The 16,190-nt window shown below is 45.5% G+C and overlaps 1 protein-coding gene across 2 annotated transcripts in view; it reads left to right on the top strand.

Annotated features, from left to right (window-relative positions):
• The window catches only part of chd7 (chromodomain helicase DNA binding protein 7), an 80,489-nt gene extending 65,549 nt beyond the window's left edge, over nt 1-14,940 (top strand). Inside the window, exons 27-40 of one of the 2 annotated variants that reach the window (XM_039816407.1) lie at nt 1,761-1,890; nt 2,349-2,455; nt 3,098-3,515; nt 3,714-3,922; nt 4,088-5,089; nt 5,507-5,673; nt 6,321-6,575; nt 6,792-6,962; nt 7,097-7,330; nt 7,821-8,036; nt 8,218-8,358; nt 8,843-8,947; nt 9,174-9,354; nt 11,449-14,940. In XM_039816407.1, coding sequence (XP_039672341.1) covers nt 1,761-1,890; nt 2,349-2,455; nt 3,098-3,515; nt 3,714-3,922; nt 4,088-5,089; nt 5,507-5,673; nt 6,321-6,575; nt 6,792-6,962; nt 7,097-7,330; nt 7,821-8,036; nt 8,218-8,358; nt 8,843-8,947; nt 9,174-9,354; nt 11,449-12,500 — 4,388 coding nt within the window. In that variant the 3' untranslated portion in view covers nt 12,501-14,940. The remainder of the gene's footprint in view (nt 1-1,760; nt 1,891-2,348; nt 2,456-3,097; nt 3,516-3,713; nt 3,923-4,087; nt 5,090-5,506; nt 5,674-6,320; nt 6,576-6,791; nt 6,963-7,096; nt 7,331-7,820; nt 8,037-8,217; nt 8,359-8,842; nt 8,948-9,173; nt 9,355-11,448) is intronic. The other variant, XM_039816406.1, reaches the window with a different exon arrangement.
• The last annotated feature ends 1,250 nt before the right edge of the window (nt 14,941-16,190 follow it).

Below are 16,190 nucleotides of genomic sequence, written 5' to 3'. Positions count from 1 at the left end.
CTCACACCCACAGATAACATGTCAGCACCTTCTGACACACTCACATACACACTCCAGTGGCTTCCAACCCCAGTAAACCTCACGCAAGCGTTCACATACACACCATATTCAAACTGGGTGAGGGCACACAAACAAACACATCCCACCCACTTCTGCTGCCACCGGTTGATTGGTGTTGCTTTGGTGATAGCGGTACGCAGCTGGCAGCTCAGTGTGCTATCAGTGTGTGATTGATGGCTGGTTTCACCAGGAGCTGTGTGTGCGTGTTTCTGCTTTGCAGTTTGTTACAGGTGTTAAATGATTACAAAGCTTATTTCAAGGTTAAAATAACACACGTCTTTTCTTACCGTTAACCTGGTTATTTGAATCATCATTTGGAAAGTTGCCCTAATTTCAAAATTACCCACCTTTGGGTGGTAACTGAATGTAACTCCCAGTGGCAGACCGATGAGGCCGAGTACAGTGTCTGTGCGCAGCGGATGAAGACCCTCATTCATATTAATTTGGCATAATTGTCATAATTTTTCCATCATTGCCACCCTCTATGATTCAATTAGGACACACACATGCACACACAGGAATACAAAAGGGCTCACCCATAGTTAATCATTATCCTCATTCACTAGGGAGGCCCTTGGGGTGGGGGGACTAACGCACACATCCACACAGTCTGCTTTGTATGCAGACACACGCACACACAGGCACGCAAAACAGTGCGTCACACACACACACACACACGTACAGAAAAGTGATGGCCTGTAAAGGCCCTGATGATTAACGTTTGGCTGTGGGCACAGAGCTGTGTGTGTGACAGAGATGGTTAGGAACAATGCTTCATATCTTACCTAATTGAAATGTGATAGAGAGAGAGAAGGAAGGAGGGATGACTGAAAAGTTAAAGGAGAGGTGGTGTGGTCCTGTTATGGTGGCCTTCCTTGCTGCTCCTCCTCTTCCTCCTCTCCTTTCCACGCTCGTTTTTTCCTTCTCTACTTTTTTCCCCTTTTCTCACCTGCTCCTCTATATTTCCCCTCATCTCCCCCCCCCCCCTCCCCGCTCCTTCACTGTGTCTCAGTAGGATCTGCACATTCTAATCTGTTCTGCTTGAATGCCCCTAACGGACAAACACACACACATACACACACACACACACACACACACACACTTTCTCACACCCACTAGCTCACTTTCACAGACGCCATGACATGCGCACTTTTTCCTCTTCATTTTCTCTCCCTCTTTATCTTTCTATCTCTCTCTCTTTCTCTCTGACACAAATGAGCACCTGCAGGCTCACTTGGATACACACACACACACACACACTCACACACACACACACGAGGCGGGTGTACATGCACAAACACACACAGGCTGTCTGTCTTGTCAGCAGCTGGCTCCTGGGGTCTGCCCTTCTGCTGCTGTTTTTGTCTACTCCTTCATTTAATATGGGATGCTGTGTGTGCGTGTGTGCATGTGTTAAAAAAAAGTGTGTTGGGACTATGTGGCATCATGTCTGTCTAAAAGTGAGCTAGAAAGCACTAATTATTTTCACCCTTCTTTCTAGGTGTGTGTGTGTGTGTGTGTGTGTGTGTGTGTGTGTGTGTGTGTGTGTGTGTGTGTGTGTGTGTGTGTGTGTGTGTGTGTGTGTGTGTGTGTGTGTGTGTGTGTGTGTGTACCGATTAGTTTACTAGGTCCACTTTATAGCCTCTGCATCTCCAGACATGGATTTCAAGCTTCTGTATTTTTTATCTTTTCCTCTTCAGGCTATGAGAAGTACAACTCAATGCGAGCTGACCCCGCCCTGTGTTTCTTGGAGAGGGTCGGCATGCCGGACGCCAAGGCTATCGCTGCTGAGCAGAGGGGCTCCGACATGATGACAGATGGCGTCGAGGGGTAAGAGAGCAGGCTCCACTTCAAAAAGCAGCTTCTCTGCGAACCCTTCCCTCAAGTATTATTTTCCATCTCTGTCTGTGATTTGTCACATTTTAATACCTCTTTCCAGTCTCTTCCCCCTTTCATCTTCTCAACAATTAACTTTAAATAGTGCTCAGAATGTTTAAAATCTAAAAAATGAATGATTTTGATTTAAACAATGTAGTCCAGTATCTCCATATATGTGACTGGAAGCAGGTGTAGGCCCACATGTTTTTTTTATCTGATGTATTACTCTGAAATATGCATATTGTAAGTGATTGCATTTCTCCAAAAAATGTTGATGGTGATTCCCTTTCCGCTTTGTGTTATTTCTTCAAATATTAAAAGTGAAAATGATCAGTTTGTGAAATTCAACGGTCTTTGCTTCCATGAAATTAAAATCTTGAACTCCTTGCCTGTCTTCCCAACCTCTACAGGGAGGATGAGGATCCAGAGTACAAGCCACTGCGGATGCCTTTTAAAGATGACATGGATGACTTCACCAACTCACCACTGGATGACACTGTGGAAGGTGAAGTCGAAGGTAAATTTTGAATTCACCCAGAGCCAGAGAGAGTCAATTAATAGAATATTTAGAGCAAAAAAATAGTAAATTAAGATGCCATTACTAACTGACTGTTCTTGTAGGCCTTAGTTTAGTAGTTCCTGCAGAAACCGCTCTGTTAGTTACTAGGGGTGAGGGGCAAAGTCGGTTCTTGGATGCGTCGCGGATTCTCTCTTGAAAAATTATGGCTCGATGCAGAAAAGTCAATAATCGGAAATTTGTAATTCTTACAGTAAGAATTATGGCCAATGAGTAAATGGGAGTAGATGTAAATGCATTCCTAATGCAAGTTGTCTAACTAAAATATAATGAAAGTGAATTCATTGGTTTATTTTAATTATGTGTTGTTAAACATGCGCTATGTTTTAAAAGTAGTGAGTGAATTAATGAATTAATGGTCACACAGTGAGAAAAAATAAAGCATGTATAGGAATAAAGAATGTCGATGCATCAAGATGCATCGATAATAGTTTCATCATCGCATTGTAGCCCTCGGAATCGAATCGTGAGCTGCCTAGAGATTCCCACCCCTATTGGTAACTGCCACAGGCTAACCCTACAGGCTCCTTACAGCATCTTTCTCCTCTTTGTTTCCTCCCTGTCCTCTCTCCCCTCATATAGCTAAATCAGGTGAAAACGGTCAAAGTGCTTTGGGCGGAGCTTCGGGCTCCAACGAGCGACTCTATTGGCCAGCAGCCTCAGCTCTGACTGCCCGTCTGCGTCGCCTCATCACGGCCTACCAGCGCTCCAACCGCAGGGAGCAGCTCCGCCAAGAGGCCCTCAGCCGGCCTGACGGTCGCCGACGACGACGCAGGGAGTTCCTGCCTGCCATCGGCATGGTTACCGATACACCGGGAGCAGGAGCAACTTACATCCAAGATGGAGCGGGGGTATTCTTGACCGAAGGAAGCCCGTATCTGGCTAAAGGAAGTGCTTACTTTGCCAAAGGTGGGCAGTTCGTGCCAGAGGCATCGCCAGTGATGACCGCCAGCCCCCTGATGACTGATGGAGCCATGTACTACAAGGAGAGAAGACAAAGGTATTGTTGCATATGAGGTCTCGTAATTACGTATAATTATCCTATGTATATATGTATACACAAGATTGTTATTAAATAATTGCCCTACAGCATTGCACCCTGAAAATCAGTATTCAAGTATGCCAAAGAGTGAAATCAAATCACTACGTTACTTTTTGGAGTTGAACCTTTGCTCACACATTTTGTCTTCTCTGTCAGATGGACTCGTCGTGAGGAGGCTGATTTCTACCGTGTAGTATCCACCTTCGGAGTCGTCTTTGATACCCAGCGTCAGAAATTTGATTGGGCACAGTTCAGGGCCTTTGCTCGACTGGACAAGAAAACGGATGAGAGCTTGGAGAAATATTACTATTCGTTCATTGCCATGTGTAAACGGGTCTGCAGAATGCAGGTCAAAACTGATACAGGTAAGAGGAAAATGAATTGCTTACGGTTACTGCAAGGCGCAAAGGGGTATTTTGATCGTTATGTATTGTGCAGTTGCTCCGTCACTAAAATAACAACAAATAAAGTTTGTTTGCATGTTCTTGAGAAAAATTATTGAGGACGGTCTCTGTCTTTTACCTCGTTAGAACTCCCAGACCCAACGCTGATCATCGACCCCATCACAGAGGAGCGTGCCTCTCGCACCCTGTACCGCATCGAGCTGCTACGTCGCATCCGTGAGCAGGTTCTCCCCCACCCACTGCTCTCTGAGCGCCTCAAGCTTTGCCAGCCCTCCCAAGACCTCCCGGAGTGGTGGGAGTGTGGCCGCCACGACCGGGACCTCATCTTGGGGGCCTCTAAGCACGGCGTAAGCCGGACAGATTATCACATCTTAAACGACCCTACCTTGGCCTTTCTGGACGCCCACCAGCGATTTACAAGCCAGCGAGGGCCTGGTGTCAGCATGGGAGTCCAGGGAGAGGTCACCAAAGTGGGGATGGGAGCAACAGAAAGCATCCCTGCACCCCTCCTCACCTCCGCAGAGCTGGCGAGCGCTGCGGCTTCTGCCAAAATTGCCGTTGATGCAGCTAAAGAGGAGGAGGGAGAAGGGAAGGAGGTGAAGACGGAGGTGGAAATGGAAATGGAGAAAGGAGATGCCAACGACATTCCATGTACCAAGACTGAAACTCCTGTTGAACAGAAGGAACATGAGGGAGAGGACCGAGAAGGGAAAGATGAAATCGCTGCTTCACTGAGAAAGGAGGTGAAGAAAGAAGAAGAAAAAGAAGAGGAGGTCCAGCCAAAAGTAGAAAAAGAGGAGCAGGAAAAGCAGAAAGAAGAGCAGAGTGGAGAAGGAGACAAGACTTCCACGCCAGCAGATGACCAAGACAAAGACTTAACAGAAGAGAAGAGTTTGACTCCTGTTGACTCTCTCGGGGACCAGAGGGAGACGACCACTGAACATCCCGACGCCTCTCCTAAAGCACAACTGGGCCACAAGGCTTCTGAGCAGGAAGACAGAGAGGAGAGGGAGAACCCAGAGTCTCCTAAATCTCCAAAGTCAGCTGACACAGAGAAAAGCCCAGAGGAGGAAGAGGAAGAGAGGATGGATGAAGATGACAAATCAGAGAAATCCTCTCAGGCTGAAGGTAAGGGGAAAGTTTATTGCTTTGTCATTAGCTTGGAGTTATAGTCTGAGTCATTGGTCTCTGTGGGCACAGTGTTCACACTTTTGTTTAGGATTTGGTTAACTAGGAAGATGATGATGTGAAGTTCTTAATGTAGCTTTTACACAACATAGAGGTCTCAATTGTCTTGTTTTAGCTGTACTCTTGTTTATTATAATCCCTTTTGTTAACCAGTTTATTTTCCCTGGTTGTCGGCCCCCATCATTGCTGACACCACACTCAGTCACAGGCCTATTTCTGGGGTTTCCCCTCATGACTTGGAAGTGTTTTAATAAGTTCCAGGGGCGAGAGAATGAAATGAATTTAGATCCCCTGATAACAATTTGGAAACCCTTTTTAATTAAGAGTGGCAATGTGACTTTCCCTCTCTCCACACAGCGAGTGCTGCGTCAGAGCAGAAGAACTTTGATGAGGAGAGTATCGCATCTCTGAGCACGTCTGCTCAAAACGAAACCAGAGATGGGTTCTGCCCCGACGACCTGCCGGAAACCTCGACGCTGCAGGCCTTACAGGACCGCGCTTACACCTTCTCATTCTGGCCTAAGGTGAGTTACAAATTAAGGCCAGTCGCTAATAAACCCAAGGCATAAACACCCAGTTGTCATTCGCTCAGTTCAGTTGCTTCTACACTGCTGTTTTTCCAATCGTTGTTAAGCTCCAGTCAACACTTTGAACCTTTTACAGGCTTTATATGTGGAACATCTGTGCAGCGAGTTTTGAATGAAAACAATGTTTTTGTTAAAAGAGAAACTCGGGGCATCCGGATAGCTCAGTTGGTAGAGTGGATGCCAATATATAGAGGTTTACTCTTCGACGCAGCGGGCCTGGGTTCGACTCCAACCTGTGGCCCTTTGCTGCATGTCATTCCCCCCCCCTCTCTCTCCCCTTTCATCTCTTCAGCTGTCCTGTCATTAAAGGCCTAAAAATGCCCCAAAAAATAATCGTAAAAAAAAGAGAAACTCAAGGCAGCAGAGTGCGATGTATGACATGACTCAGTTGTTGTACTGATGGTATTAGTGCTGGAAATTTATTCGTCAACATGGGTGTTTTTTTGGTAAAATAGAATCAAATAGAAGGCATGTCTCTAATATAAGCCTGTAACTTTAAATGCTGTAGTGGGAACTATTTGAGAAGGAACCGCACTTTCTAGAATAGTCCGTCATTACCTCTCTCCATTCTCTCCACCCTTCAGGATCGAGTGATGATCAACAGGATGGATAACATCTGCGAGGCCGTCCTGAAGGGCAAGTGGCCTGTCAACAGACGCCACATCTTTGACTTCCCCAGTAACATGTTGCCAGGCCATGGCTCCACAGTAACCCCAGCGGCCGTAGCCACGGTGACAGAGAGCCCGCTGCAGAGGCGCAGCCTAGCAGAGCTGACAATGGCCGGCATCCATACACCTTACAGTGGGAGTGAGGATAAAACACTATCACCACAGGTTCATGTGAGTGTTTGCGCGCACACACACACACACACACACACACACACACACACACACTAAAATTAGAATCATACTTTTAGCACTCTTTTTGTAAATAAAGATACTGCTAACATCATTGCTAAATGTTGCTGAAGTACCAGTAGCAATAATATGACGAGCTCCAAGGTAAGATGCTGCTGTTAGGCAGACACAGGTGTGACTGTTACCCTGATGTTGCAGGAGGACGCTCTGAGCCTGACAGTGCCTCGACAGAGGAGGAGGAGGAGGAGGAAGATTGAGATTGAGGCAGAGAGGGCCGCCAAGAGACGTAACCTAATGGAGATGGTGGCTCAGCTGAGAGAGAGCCACTCTGCTGTCGAGTCCCAGAGCCAGGCTATAGACCTCACCAAGGTGCTCGCATAAACTCACACTCAGACCATTGAGTTCCTTAGGATGATCCTACAAGAAACTAATATGTTACTGTAATTTTTACATTAAAGCAAAGTCAAGTCAATGAACTAAAACTGATGTGATTTGTTGCTCAGGGTATGCACCATCACCACAAGGCCTCTCCCTCATTGGCCGGCTTCCCCAGTGCCCTGGTGACAAGCCCCTCCCTCAAAGCCCAGATGGAGTTGCTCCAGCAAACCCCGCCCTCCGGACACAGAGCCAATGGTTCACTGGAGGCTGACCTGCCCATCATGAGGAGGAGGCGGGGCCGCAGGAAAAATGTGGAAGGCCTGGAGCTGTTGTTCATGGGCAACAAGAGAGCAGGAGCGGTATGTGTGTGTTTTTAATAGACAGTAACGTTGTCAGCATCGCACCAACACAAAACAAGATGGTATGAGTATCTACAATAAATGGGGCGACGCCAGCGAGCTAGTCCAGGCAGGCAACTGGAGCTGCACCGCTGTATACATGTGTGACACGCTTCACACGCCGCATCATTTACTAAACACACCCCATCAATTTGGCGTTCTATTTAAGCTGCTCATCAGTGACGCTGCTGCCCTGCTCCCATATTGCTGACTGCTCTGTAAGCCCCACCTCCACCCCAGCATCCACCTGCAGGCTCCAGCCAGGGGGAAGCTTCTTTATCATCACTCCCCAATATCTCATGTAAACCCAATCTTTGGGGATGGATGAGGTCGGAGTCTGGCCGCCAAACACAATATTCTGCTGTTACAATAAACCTTTCAATTGTGAGGTTTCTGACTGAAATGCGTCTTTCCTTCTCCTCCATTCTCTGTGTCCCTCTTGGACATTCAGGATGATGGTGATGGGACAAAGGTTTCAGGTGTGGAGGGGGTTCAGGATGCTGCCCATGCCCACAGACCCCTCACCGTCCCAGAGCAGAGCCCCAGTGCCAGATCTCTTGCCTCGGGCAGTCTGGAGGAGGAAGAGGCAGCCGTTTCCAACAAAGAGCTAGGAGAGTGGCTGAGGCAGCACCCAACATACACCATGGACATGACTGGGTTCACACCAGTACGTCTTCCTGATTTTCTTTAATAGATTTTTTTTTGTCCTTCACCTTTAGTCATTTTAGTGTGAACCTAATCCAGGAATATGTCAAAATGATTTGTTGCTGCTGTTTATTCCTGCCGTCTTTTCTCTAAGCCACAAGTTATTCACACCTACCGCTCTGTTTTTTGTCTTCCTATGACAGAAGAGTGAAGATTTACTGCTGTCTCAGTTTTCTAAGCCCAAGCAGAAGCGCCATCGCTGTCGAAACCCCAACAAGATAGACATCAACACCCTGACTGGGGACGAGAGAGTGCCTGTGGTGAACAGACGCAATGGACGCAAGGTAAGCTGGCACACATCAGGAGTCTCCATTCAAAACAGTTATATTACATGTGCTAATAATAATCATAATCCAAATCGAAAAGCCAAGGTTATCAGTGTTTATCAAATGGGGTACTAGGGTTACTTTGGAGTACTGCAGGGGGTATGTGAGATTTTTTTTTTAATGCATAATTCCTAAAATAATTATACTATAATAACAAATACATTTAGTGATGGACTCTAAACATTTAAAAAGTAGGCTAGCATTTAAGTGTTTCAATTACAAGGTTGTTGTTTAGCCTAAACAGGCGCAGCGCTGAATTGTACATCTTTTTTTATATATAGTTTTTTTTTTTTCTACCGCACTTTTCAGGGGGTAATCTGCTGAAAAAATATTTCAAAAGGGGTACATTATTGAAAAAAGTTGGAGAACCACTGGTCTACATGTTGAAAGTACATGAACTTATTTTCCATGATAAACTCCTTTTCATCTTTCTGTTCCACAGATGGGCGGGGCCATGGCTCCACCAATGAAGGAGCTTCCCAGATGGTTACTGGAGAACCCAGAGTATTCCATCGCCCCTGATTGGACGGACATCGTGAAACAGTCGGTTAGTAAGCAGGACACAACCTATGAACAGTTACATCTTTGTAACAACTGGCCTACTGATTTCACTGTGTACTAAATGTTTCTTCAGAAATGGTGGTTATGAATGGAAATTGTTGCGTTATTGTTTCCTTGTATAGCCCCTCTGGGCCCAACCTTCTCCAATTGCTAGCTTGCAGTTCCGTTGTGAATTGAATTTGTTTTCTAACCTAAAATCGTCCTCCACACAGGGTTTCCTTCCAGAAGCCATGTTTGACCGCCTTCTGACCGGCCCTGTAGTCAGAGAGGAGGGCGTCCGTCGTCGGGGGCGACGACCGAAATCTGAGATTGCCAAGGCAGCTGCCGCTGCCCAGGCAGCAGCAGCAGCTCAGGCTGCCCAGGCATCGCTGGCCTCTGCTGTTTCATCTGCAGGTACACACTACAGCTAAAGCAACCAGTTCAACACACACATAATCCACATGTATGTTAAGTAAAGACACAATATTTTTAACCTTGGTCTTGCAGTAGGTCTGCCGTCAGGGTTGGGTACCGAAACCCCGTGCTTATACAGCACCGGTGCCTTAACAACCGGTATCTACCAGACCGAATAGTAACACGGATTTCGGTGCTACTGAAATGCCAGCACTAGGCCTGCACGATTTTGGAAAAAACTTACATTGCGCTATATCTCGCAATATGAAAAAATATGACTAATAAAAAATAATATATCATTCTTGACTACTGGGGTGATTTTGTAGGGGAGGGCATCTAAATAGAAAATAAAAATGAATGTGAACCATTCTTGATGAACTTTAATACTTTACAAACACCAAAGCAAGCAAGCACTGTGACTACTCTTCTGAAGAGATTTTGGAGAGGGACATTAGGTAGTTAAATACACCGGTTGACTGACATGACCCCATTGTAGGCTATTCTATCAATCCAGGCTAAAGTGAATGATAGTAATAATGCATGCATGTTGCTTCCTCTAAATTTTAGGTTGTGGTCGACTAGCGGGGCCTGCTTTGGTTGTTTGATACATTGATCAACATAGATTGTGATTGGTGGTTTGCTGTGCATGCAGAGCCTGCATGTCACACACTAGTAACAGGGGTGGTGATGGCGCAGTGGATATGTCAAATGCCTTTGGTGCGGTAGACCCGGGTTCGATTCCCAATGCGATACATCAACCAATGTGCAAGACACTTAACCCCTAGTTGCTCCAGAGGTGTGTGACCTCTGATATGTAAGAATTGTAAGTCGCTTTGGATAAAAGCGTCAGCTAAATGACATGTAATGTAGTAACAAACTGTGTATCTAAGAACACTTGAATCAGTGTAAATTACGTTATATCAGACACAGACTTCTGCTGTAGATTAGAGTTATGTTTCCAGCGTCGCAGCTCCAAAACCGTAACGTTAGTCGTTTTTTTTCTTTAGGCTAACTATATTAGCTTTAGCCTGGCTGGTAGCAGCTTTATGCGGTGAAAAATGGCCCGGGAGTCGCCGTGGTAATGTTGCATTATTCAGGTGATTTAGTTCGTCTTTTTAGCCAACATAACACACTGACCACTGCAGCTTCACTACCTGCAGCGTGACAGTAGCGTAAGCGGCAGCTACCTACCGGCAGCTTCTGCTTACGCTACTTTACTACACACGGAGAGCTTCACTTCCCATAACAACCCCCATCGGACTAACGTTACGTCACATACACACGCTGCCCACATGGCTACCTGTCTTAAAGGGGAAAGGCTCGGCCGCTAACGATCATGTAAAAGGAGAACGGTGAAAGTTTACTTTTCTATCAAGCAGCAAAAAAGTTTTTGCGTCACCATCGCAACGTCCTGCGATGTGACTATCGCGCATTGCTCACATCGCGATGTAGACGATGTAACAAAATATTGTGCAGCCCTAGCCAGCGCCGCCCTCTGATGCTCCGAAACGGACGTCCGAGGCAACAGAAGCATCGCTGCACGTGACGCTAGTTAACATAATACACTTGGCAGCAGCTAACGTTAGCCTACCGTTAGCTAGCAGCTGGATTAAACACGGTTAAAACGCTGACAGCTAACGTTAAACACCGAGACGTAACAGTCTGCAGCTGCCGTTGTCGGAAAAACAGACGGTGTGTTCACTTGAAACTCTCCAGCCTCGTGGTGCATTCAGAGTTATTGTAAAATACCCCTTTTCCATCTAGTGGTTGTTTTTGTCATTTACTGGTGAAATAAGTTATTGTTGTTACATTTTTAATACATTTAATTTTTCAATCATTACATTTAAATTTTTTTTATTTTGACCATATGGCCTTAGCAATAAACAAGTCGTTCTTTACTGTCGGTTTGTGCTCGTCTTGTGCTTTTTTTTATTTTTTATTTTTTTTTTTAAATATATACTTTTTTTTTTTTTTTTTTTCTTTTTAAAAGTATCAGTTTGGGCATTTTTTTTTTTTATAAACACACACACTGTTGGTGTTTGTGCTGAAGAGCTTCATTTTTACCCTGCCGTGTGTGTGTGTGTGTGTCTGCAGGAGGAATCAACCCTCTGCTGTTGAACAGTCTGTTTGGAGGGATGGACCTGTCGTCCCTCCAGAGCCTTCAGTCTCTTCAGCTGGCTGCTGGTCTGATGGCCTTCCCTCACACCACCGACCCCAAGCACGCTGCTGCCAACGCCGCGGCCGCCTCCATGATGCCCCTTATGTTGCCCGGCATCGGAGGCCTGTCCAACATGGCCGGCCTCCCAAACATGTTCAGCCTAGGCGGGCTGTTTGGAGGTAACCTGGCAGCAGCTGCGGCCTCCGCCTCAAACGCCATCGCTGACACTTCACGGAACACCAACGGAACAATGGAGGGAGAGGGACGAGAGAGTGATGAGGCAGGGACGACGAAGAGGAAGAGAGATGGAGAGGAAAAAGAAGAGGGAGAGGACTACGAAGAGATGGGAGACGAGGAGGAGGAGGAGGCTGCTGATGGTAATGAGGAAGGAGTGAAGAAGAAGAAGGCGAGGAAGAAGGAGAAAGGGGGCAAGGGAGGGGCTGAGAAATCTGTTAATGATGCAACCGGAGCTCAGATCCCAGCTGCTGAATCATCAGCGGAGGCATCCATCAACGGTGACGCCGCGGCCCTGTTAGCTGCAGCCGGCATGTCAGCCAATTCCCTGGCGTTCAACCCCTTCCTCCTCTCCACCATGGCCCCCGGCCTCCTCTACCCCTCCATGTTCCTACCTCCAGGCCTCGGGGGGCTCAGTCTGCCCGGCTTCCCCACCGCCTCCACCCTGGCCGAGCTGCAGAACGCCATGGCTGGAGCGCTGGGGGGCAACGTTGTGACCACAAACCCCCCAAGAGACGAGGAGGACGAGGAGGAGGACGAGGAGGACGAGGAGGAGGAGAAGGGGGGGCTTAAAACCACAGGAGAGGAGGATTTGGAGGGAGGAGGAGAGAGTGACTTGGCTGAGGAAAAGGAGAATGGAGCGGAGGAGGAGACGAGAGGCGATGATTCAGCCCTGGAGGATGGAAGGATGGGTGAAGAGGAGGAGGAGGAGGAGGAGGCAGCGGCATCTTCACAGAAGGACAAGAGTGACTGAAATAAAACCCCAAACTGACTGGCCTTGGACATTTCCGTACCTCTGACCTCCCCCTCCCCTCTCCCTCGCCACGTTTACACGCCTCCACCAGAAATATCCAAACTATTATGAATCCTGTTTTTTTTTTTTTTTTTTTCTCCCCTTTACATTGTTGTTGATGATTTCTCTCACTCTTTTGTTATTTTTTTGACCAGGTATATTTACTATGCGTCAGAGAGAATGAGGTGTGTGTGTGTGTGTGTGTGTGTGTGTGTGTGTGTGTGTGTGTGTGTGTGTGTGTGTGTGTGTGTGTGTGTGTGTGTGTGTGTGTGTGTGTGTGTGTGTGTGTGTGTGTGTGTGTGTGTGTGTGTGTGTGTGTGTGTGTGTGTGTGTGTTTTAAGTTAAATCTCTCTGATCGATAGTGTAGTCAGGGAAAATCCTCACAGCCGCTCGCTCAGAGTTCAGCTCCTCTTTAAAGACTTTCTTCCTGTCTGGTTGACCTGTGTGCACTGTGAATGGTGCACCCACACTTTTCTCACAATCCTGCAACTAGGACTTTACAAGGTTCCAATAGTACTATTATTATTATTGTTGTTATTATTATTATTGCTGCTTTCAGCTCTCAAATCTTTATTGTTGCTTCCCTCTTAGTCTGGACTGTTTTGTTGTTGTTGGCAGCATCTCATCAAGAAGAGAAGGAACGCCTGCTGGTGGCGCTTCTTCTAGCATCGGTTCTCTAAAAAAGCATTACAGCTAACCCGGCTGTCTGTCTGACGAAGCTGCTGCAAAAATGAATTGTGGGTAATGGAGTAGATTGAGCTGTTCGGTTTCAGAGCAGATGTTTAAGTTCTCACATATCAGACCAGGTAGACTCTTGAGGAGGAAAAAACGAAACCAGACTGGCCTAAAACTCAGTCTCACACACTGACTACCACAACACGCATATTCCAACACATACTTGATCATTAGCTGCACACACATGCACACACGCACGTTCAGATGTCCACCACTACACTAACCCTCTCTGTTATGTGACTGTTTCTGGGGAGGACTCGTCCCTGCAGCGGATTTCCTTTTATTTTTTTTTGCGTTTATGTGCGTGTGTGCGTGCACACTGAACCAATACTGTTAAACTCAGTCCCACACTGTTTGAATACCAGTCTAGAGTCTTTCCACTGCCACATCTGAATCCTGTCTCTCTTTTCGAGGCGGCTGGTTTTTGGCTCAGGAGTGGCAGGCAGGCTGGGTCTGCCACCAATCAGGCCTTTTGATTGGTCCGCTTCATGCCGCTGAAACCAGCCGTCCCCGTTTGGAGGATTCTGTGAATGGATTTGGAGGTGGTCCACACAGGGATGTGATGTTTCAGGTTTATTGTTTAAAAGGAGGCACATGAGATGGTTGATTTTTTTCCCAGTCGCTGCCACATTAAAATCCATTTATTTGTATTTTTTTTTTTTTCTTTTTCTTCATATCGCGATAGTGTCAGACCAAGTGCTGCTCCCTAGTGACCTTCTCTTTTAAGACTGTTTCTCTAGTCACACACTGACACCAGGCCTGGCCGAAACGGGACGGAGACACACTTTCAACGGAGTTGGAAACTCTGTTGAAACTCATTCACAAGTTTCTATATGAAGTTCAACTCGGGTCGCGGAGTAGGTTTTAAATACTTGAAAAGTGCAGGCAGTGCTTGATTTGTTTCCATTTTCCGAGGCCAGTTCAAGTTTCAAAGATAAGTCGAGCGCTGCAAGGGGTTGAAATATTTGAAAATGCATTCAAACACACACACACACACTGTGGCCAGGTCATTAACATTTGCCATCACAGCCAGCCCAGCAGATGCAGAGAGAGAACTGGGACGGAGGGGGAGAGATCAGTTTTTGCTGTCTGGAAGACACCTTCCCCTTCAAGTTCCGTGTTGTCCTGTGTAATGCTGAGACAGCAATAACCAAGGCAGCTTTTGAATGTCCCAACATCACTCTCCCAACACACACACACACACACACACACACACACACACACACACACACACACACACACACACACACACTCACACTATATGAATAACCACAAGTGTCGTATGAATAGAAAATCTAAACTAAAACTGTAAATGATGACAAATAAGTACTGCAATCAATTTTGTCTCACTCTGTTCCTGTTGATGCACTGGTGTTAAAGAGTTAAAATAATCAGGTACCTTTATTACTTAGCTACTTTTCTTGAAAATAAATGGACTTTTTGTTACTTTTAGCCAGCAAGCTGAAGAGCATTACCTCAAAATTCTTATCTAGCCTTGAAGTTTACAGACATACCATGTAAATGTTTTTATTTCCTCTTTTTTTTTTTTGGTGTTTGTCTTTTTGGTTTTTGTTTTTTGTTTTGTTTTTGAGACATCATGTATGATGAATTGTAGCTATGATGCTTTTAATAAAAGTGAATCATGATATTCGCCTAGGAAACCAAACTGTCGCTTGCATCTCATTATTTGTTTCACTCCTCTGTTCTTTTTAGGAAGACTTTCTGATGGCGTTTAGTGTAACACTTGTTTCCAGGATGAGATCAGACTGAACCAGCTAAACTAAAACCAGCTGACTGATGATACTTCCTACCCTGCTGCTACAGATACAACGCAGCGTTTGTTCGGATCAGTGTGTACATATGGTCCAAGTGAGCTTCCATGTTTGTTTCATTCCAGAGAGGACCAAACAGGGACTTGGATAAGTTTTCCAAGGAAGTTATTGAATGTCAGGGAATGCCACTGACTTTTAACCTTACTTCTCTCAGTAATTACTTCAGATCAAACATGGGAAAACTTAACTCAATGTCTGCTCAAAAGCAACTATGCGAACGTGGCTGTTGAAGACTAAGAAGTGGTTAAATCTCAAGAAAAAGCTAAGTGGACCTTGAGATAAAGGTACACTGGAGTTTAACAAAGTTGTCTTTACATTCAGTCTTTCTTGCTCAAATGCATTGTGTGTATCATTTAAGCCTGACAGACAATATATCTACTGCATTTCCTTCCTTAAACATCTGCAAAGATGGGGGGTTTTTTGAAGAATTTGAAACCCAAATTTTACATTCCCCTTCACTTATTCGCAGTAATCTTCTTCCTTGCACGTTGGAGCCACCAACTGTCAAGCAATGGAATAGCACAAAACCATAAGCGGGACTATATTACCTTGACCTTGTGCACGTGTGCAAGATGCTAACAAAATAGACCCACTCCTAAAAACATAGCTCAAGTTGTAGCCCAAAGCTGACTAACTGACTGGGCTTCATTCTGTCTGAGGGGAGCCCACAGTGTCAGACTTTAAACCAGACTCTAAAGGGATTTAAAAAAATAAATAAAGGAGTTGCACCTTTTGGTTCTCAGTGGAAATTAATGCTGCAACTAAAGTTAGTTGCATTATTAATTAATGTGATTATTTTCTCGATTAAATTTTGTCTATTAAATGTCAAACAGTGAAAAATTACCATTATGTCGCAGAGCCTGTGGTGTCTTAGAATTCCTTGTTTTAGGGGACCATATATTAAAAACCCAAACTTTTACAGTTGACTACCATTATATGACCAAAAAAAGAAGCAAATCCTCACATTTGAGAATCTGAAATCATAAAGTGTGGTGTAATTTTGTGTAGAAATGTGTCCGATGTGAAAGGATATATTAGTAGAAACAATTAGCTGTTTTCATACAAAAAGTAGAATAGGAAAAAG

This window comes from Perca fluviatilis, chromosome 11 (assembly GCF_010015445.1).
Source record: "Perca fluviatilis chromosome 11, GENO_Pfluv_1.0, whole genome shotgun sequence".
Taxonomy (NCBI): domain Eukaryota; kingdom Metazoa; phylum Chordata; class Actinopteri; order Perciformes; family Percidae; genus Perca; species Perca fluviatilis.
The sequence above is the reverse complement of the archived record's forward strand: the minus strand, read 5'-3'. Positions and strand labels throughout refer to the sequence as shown.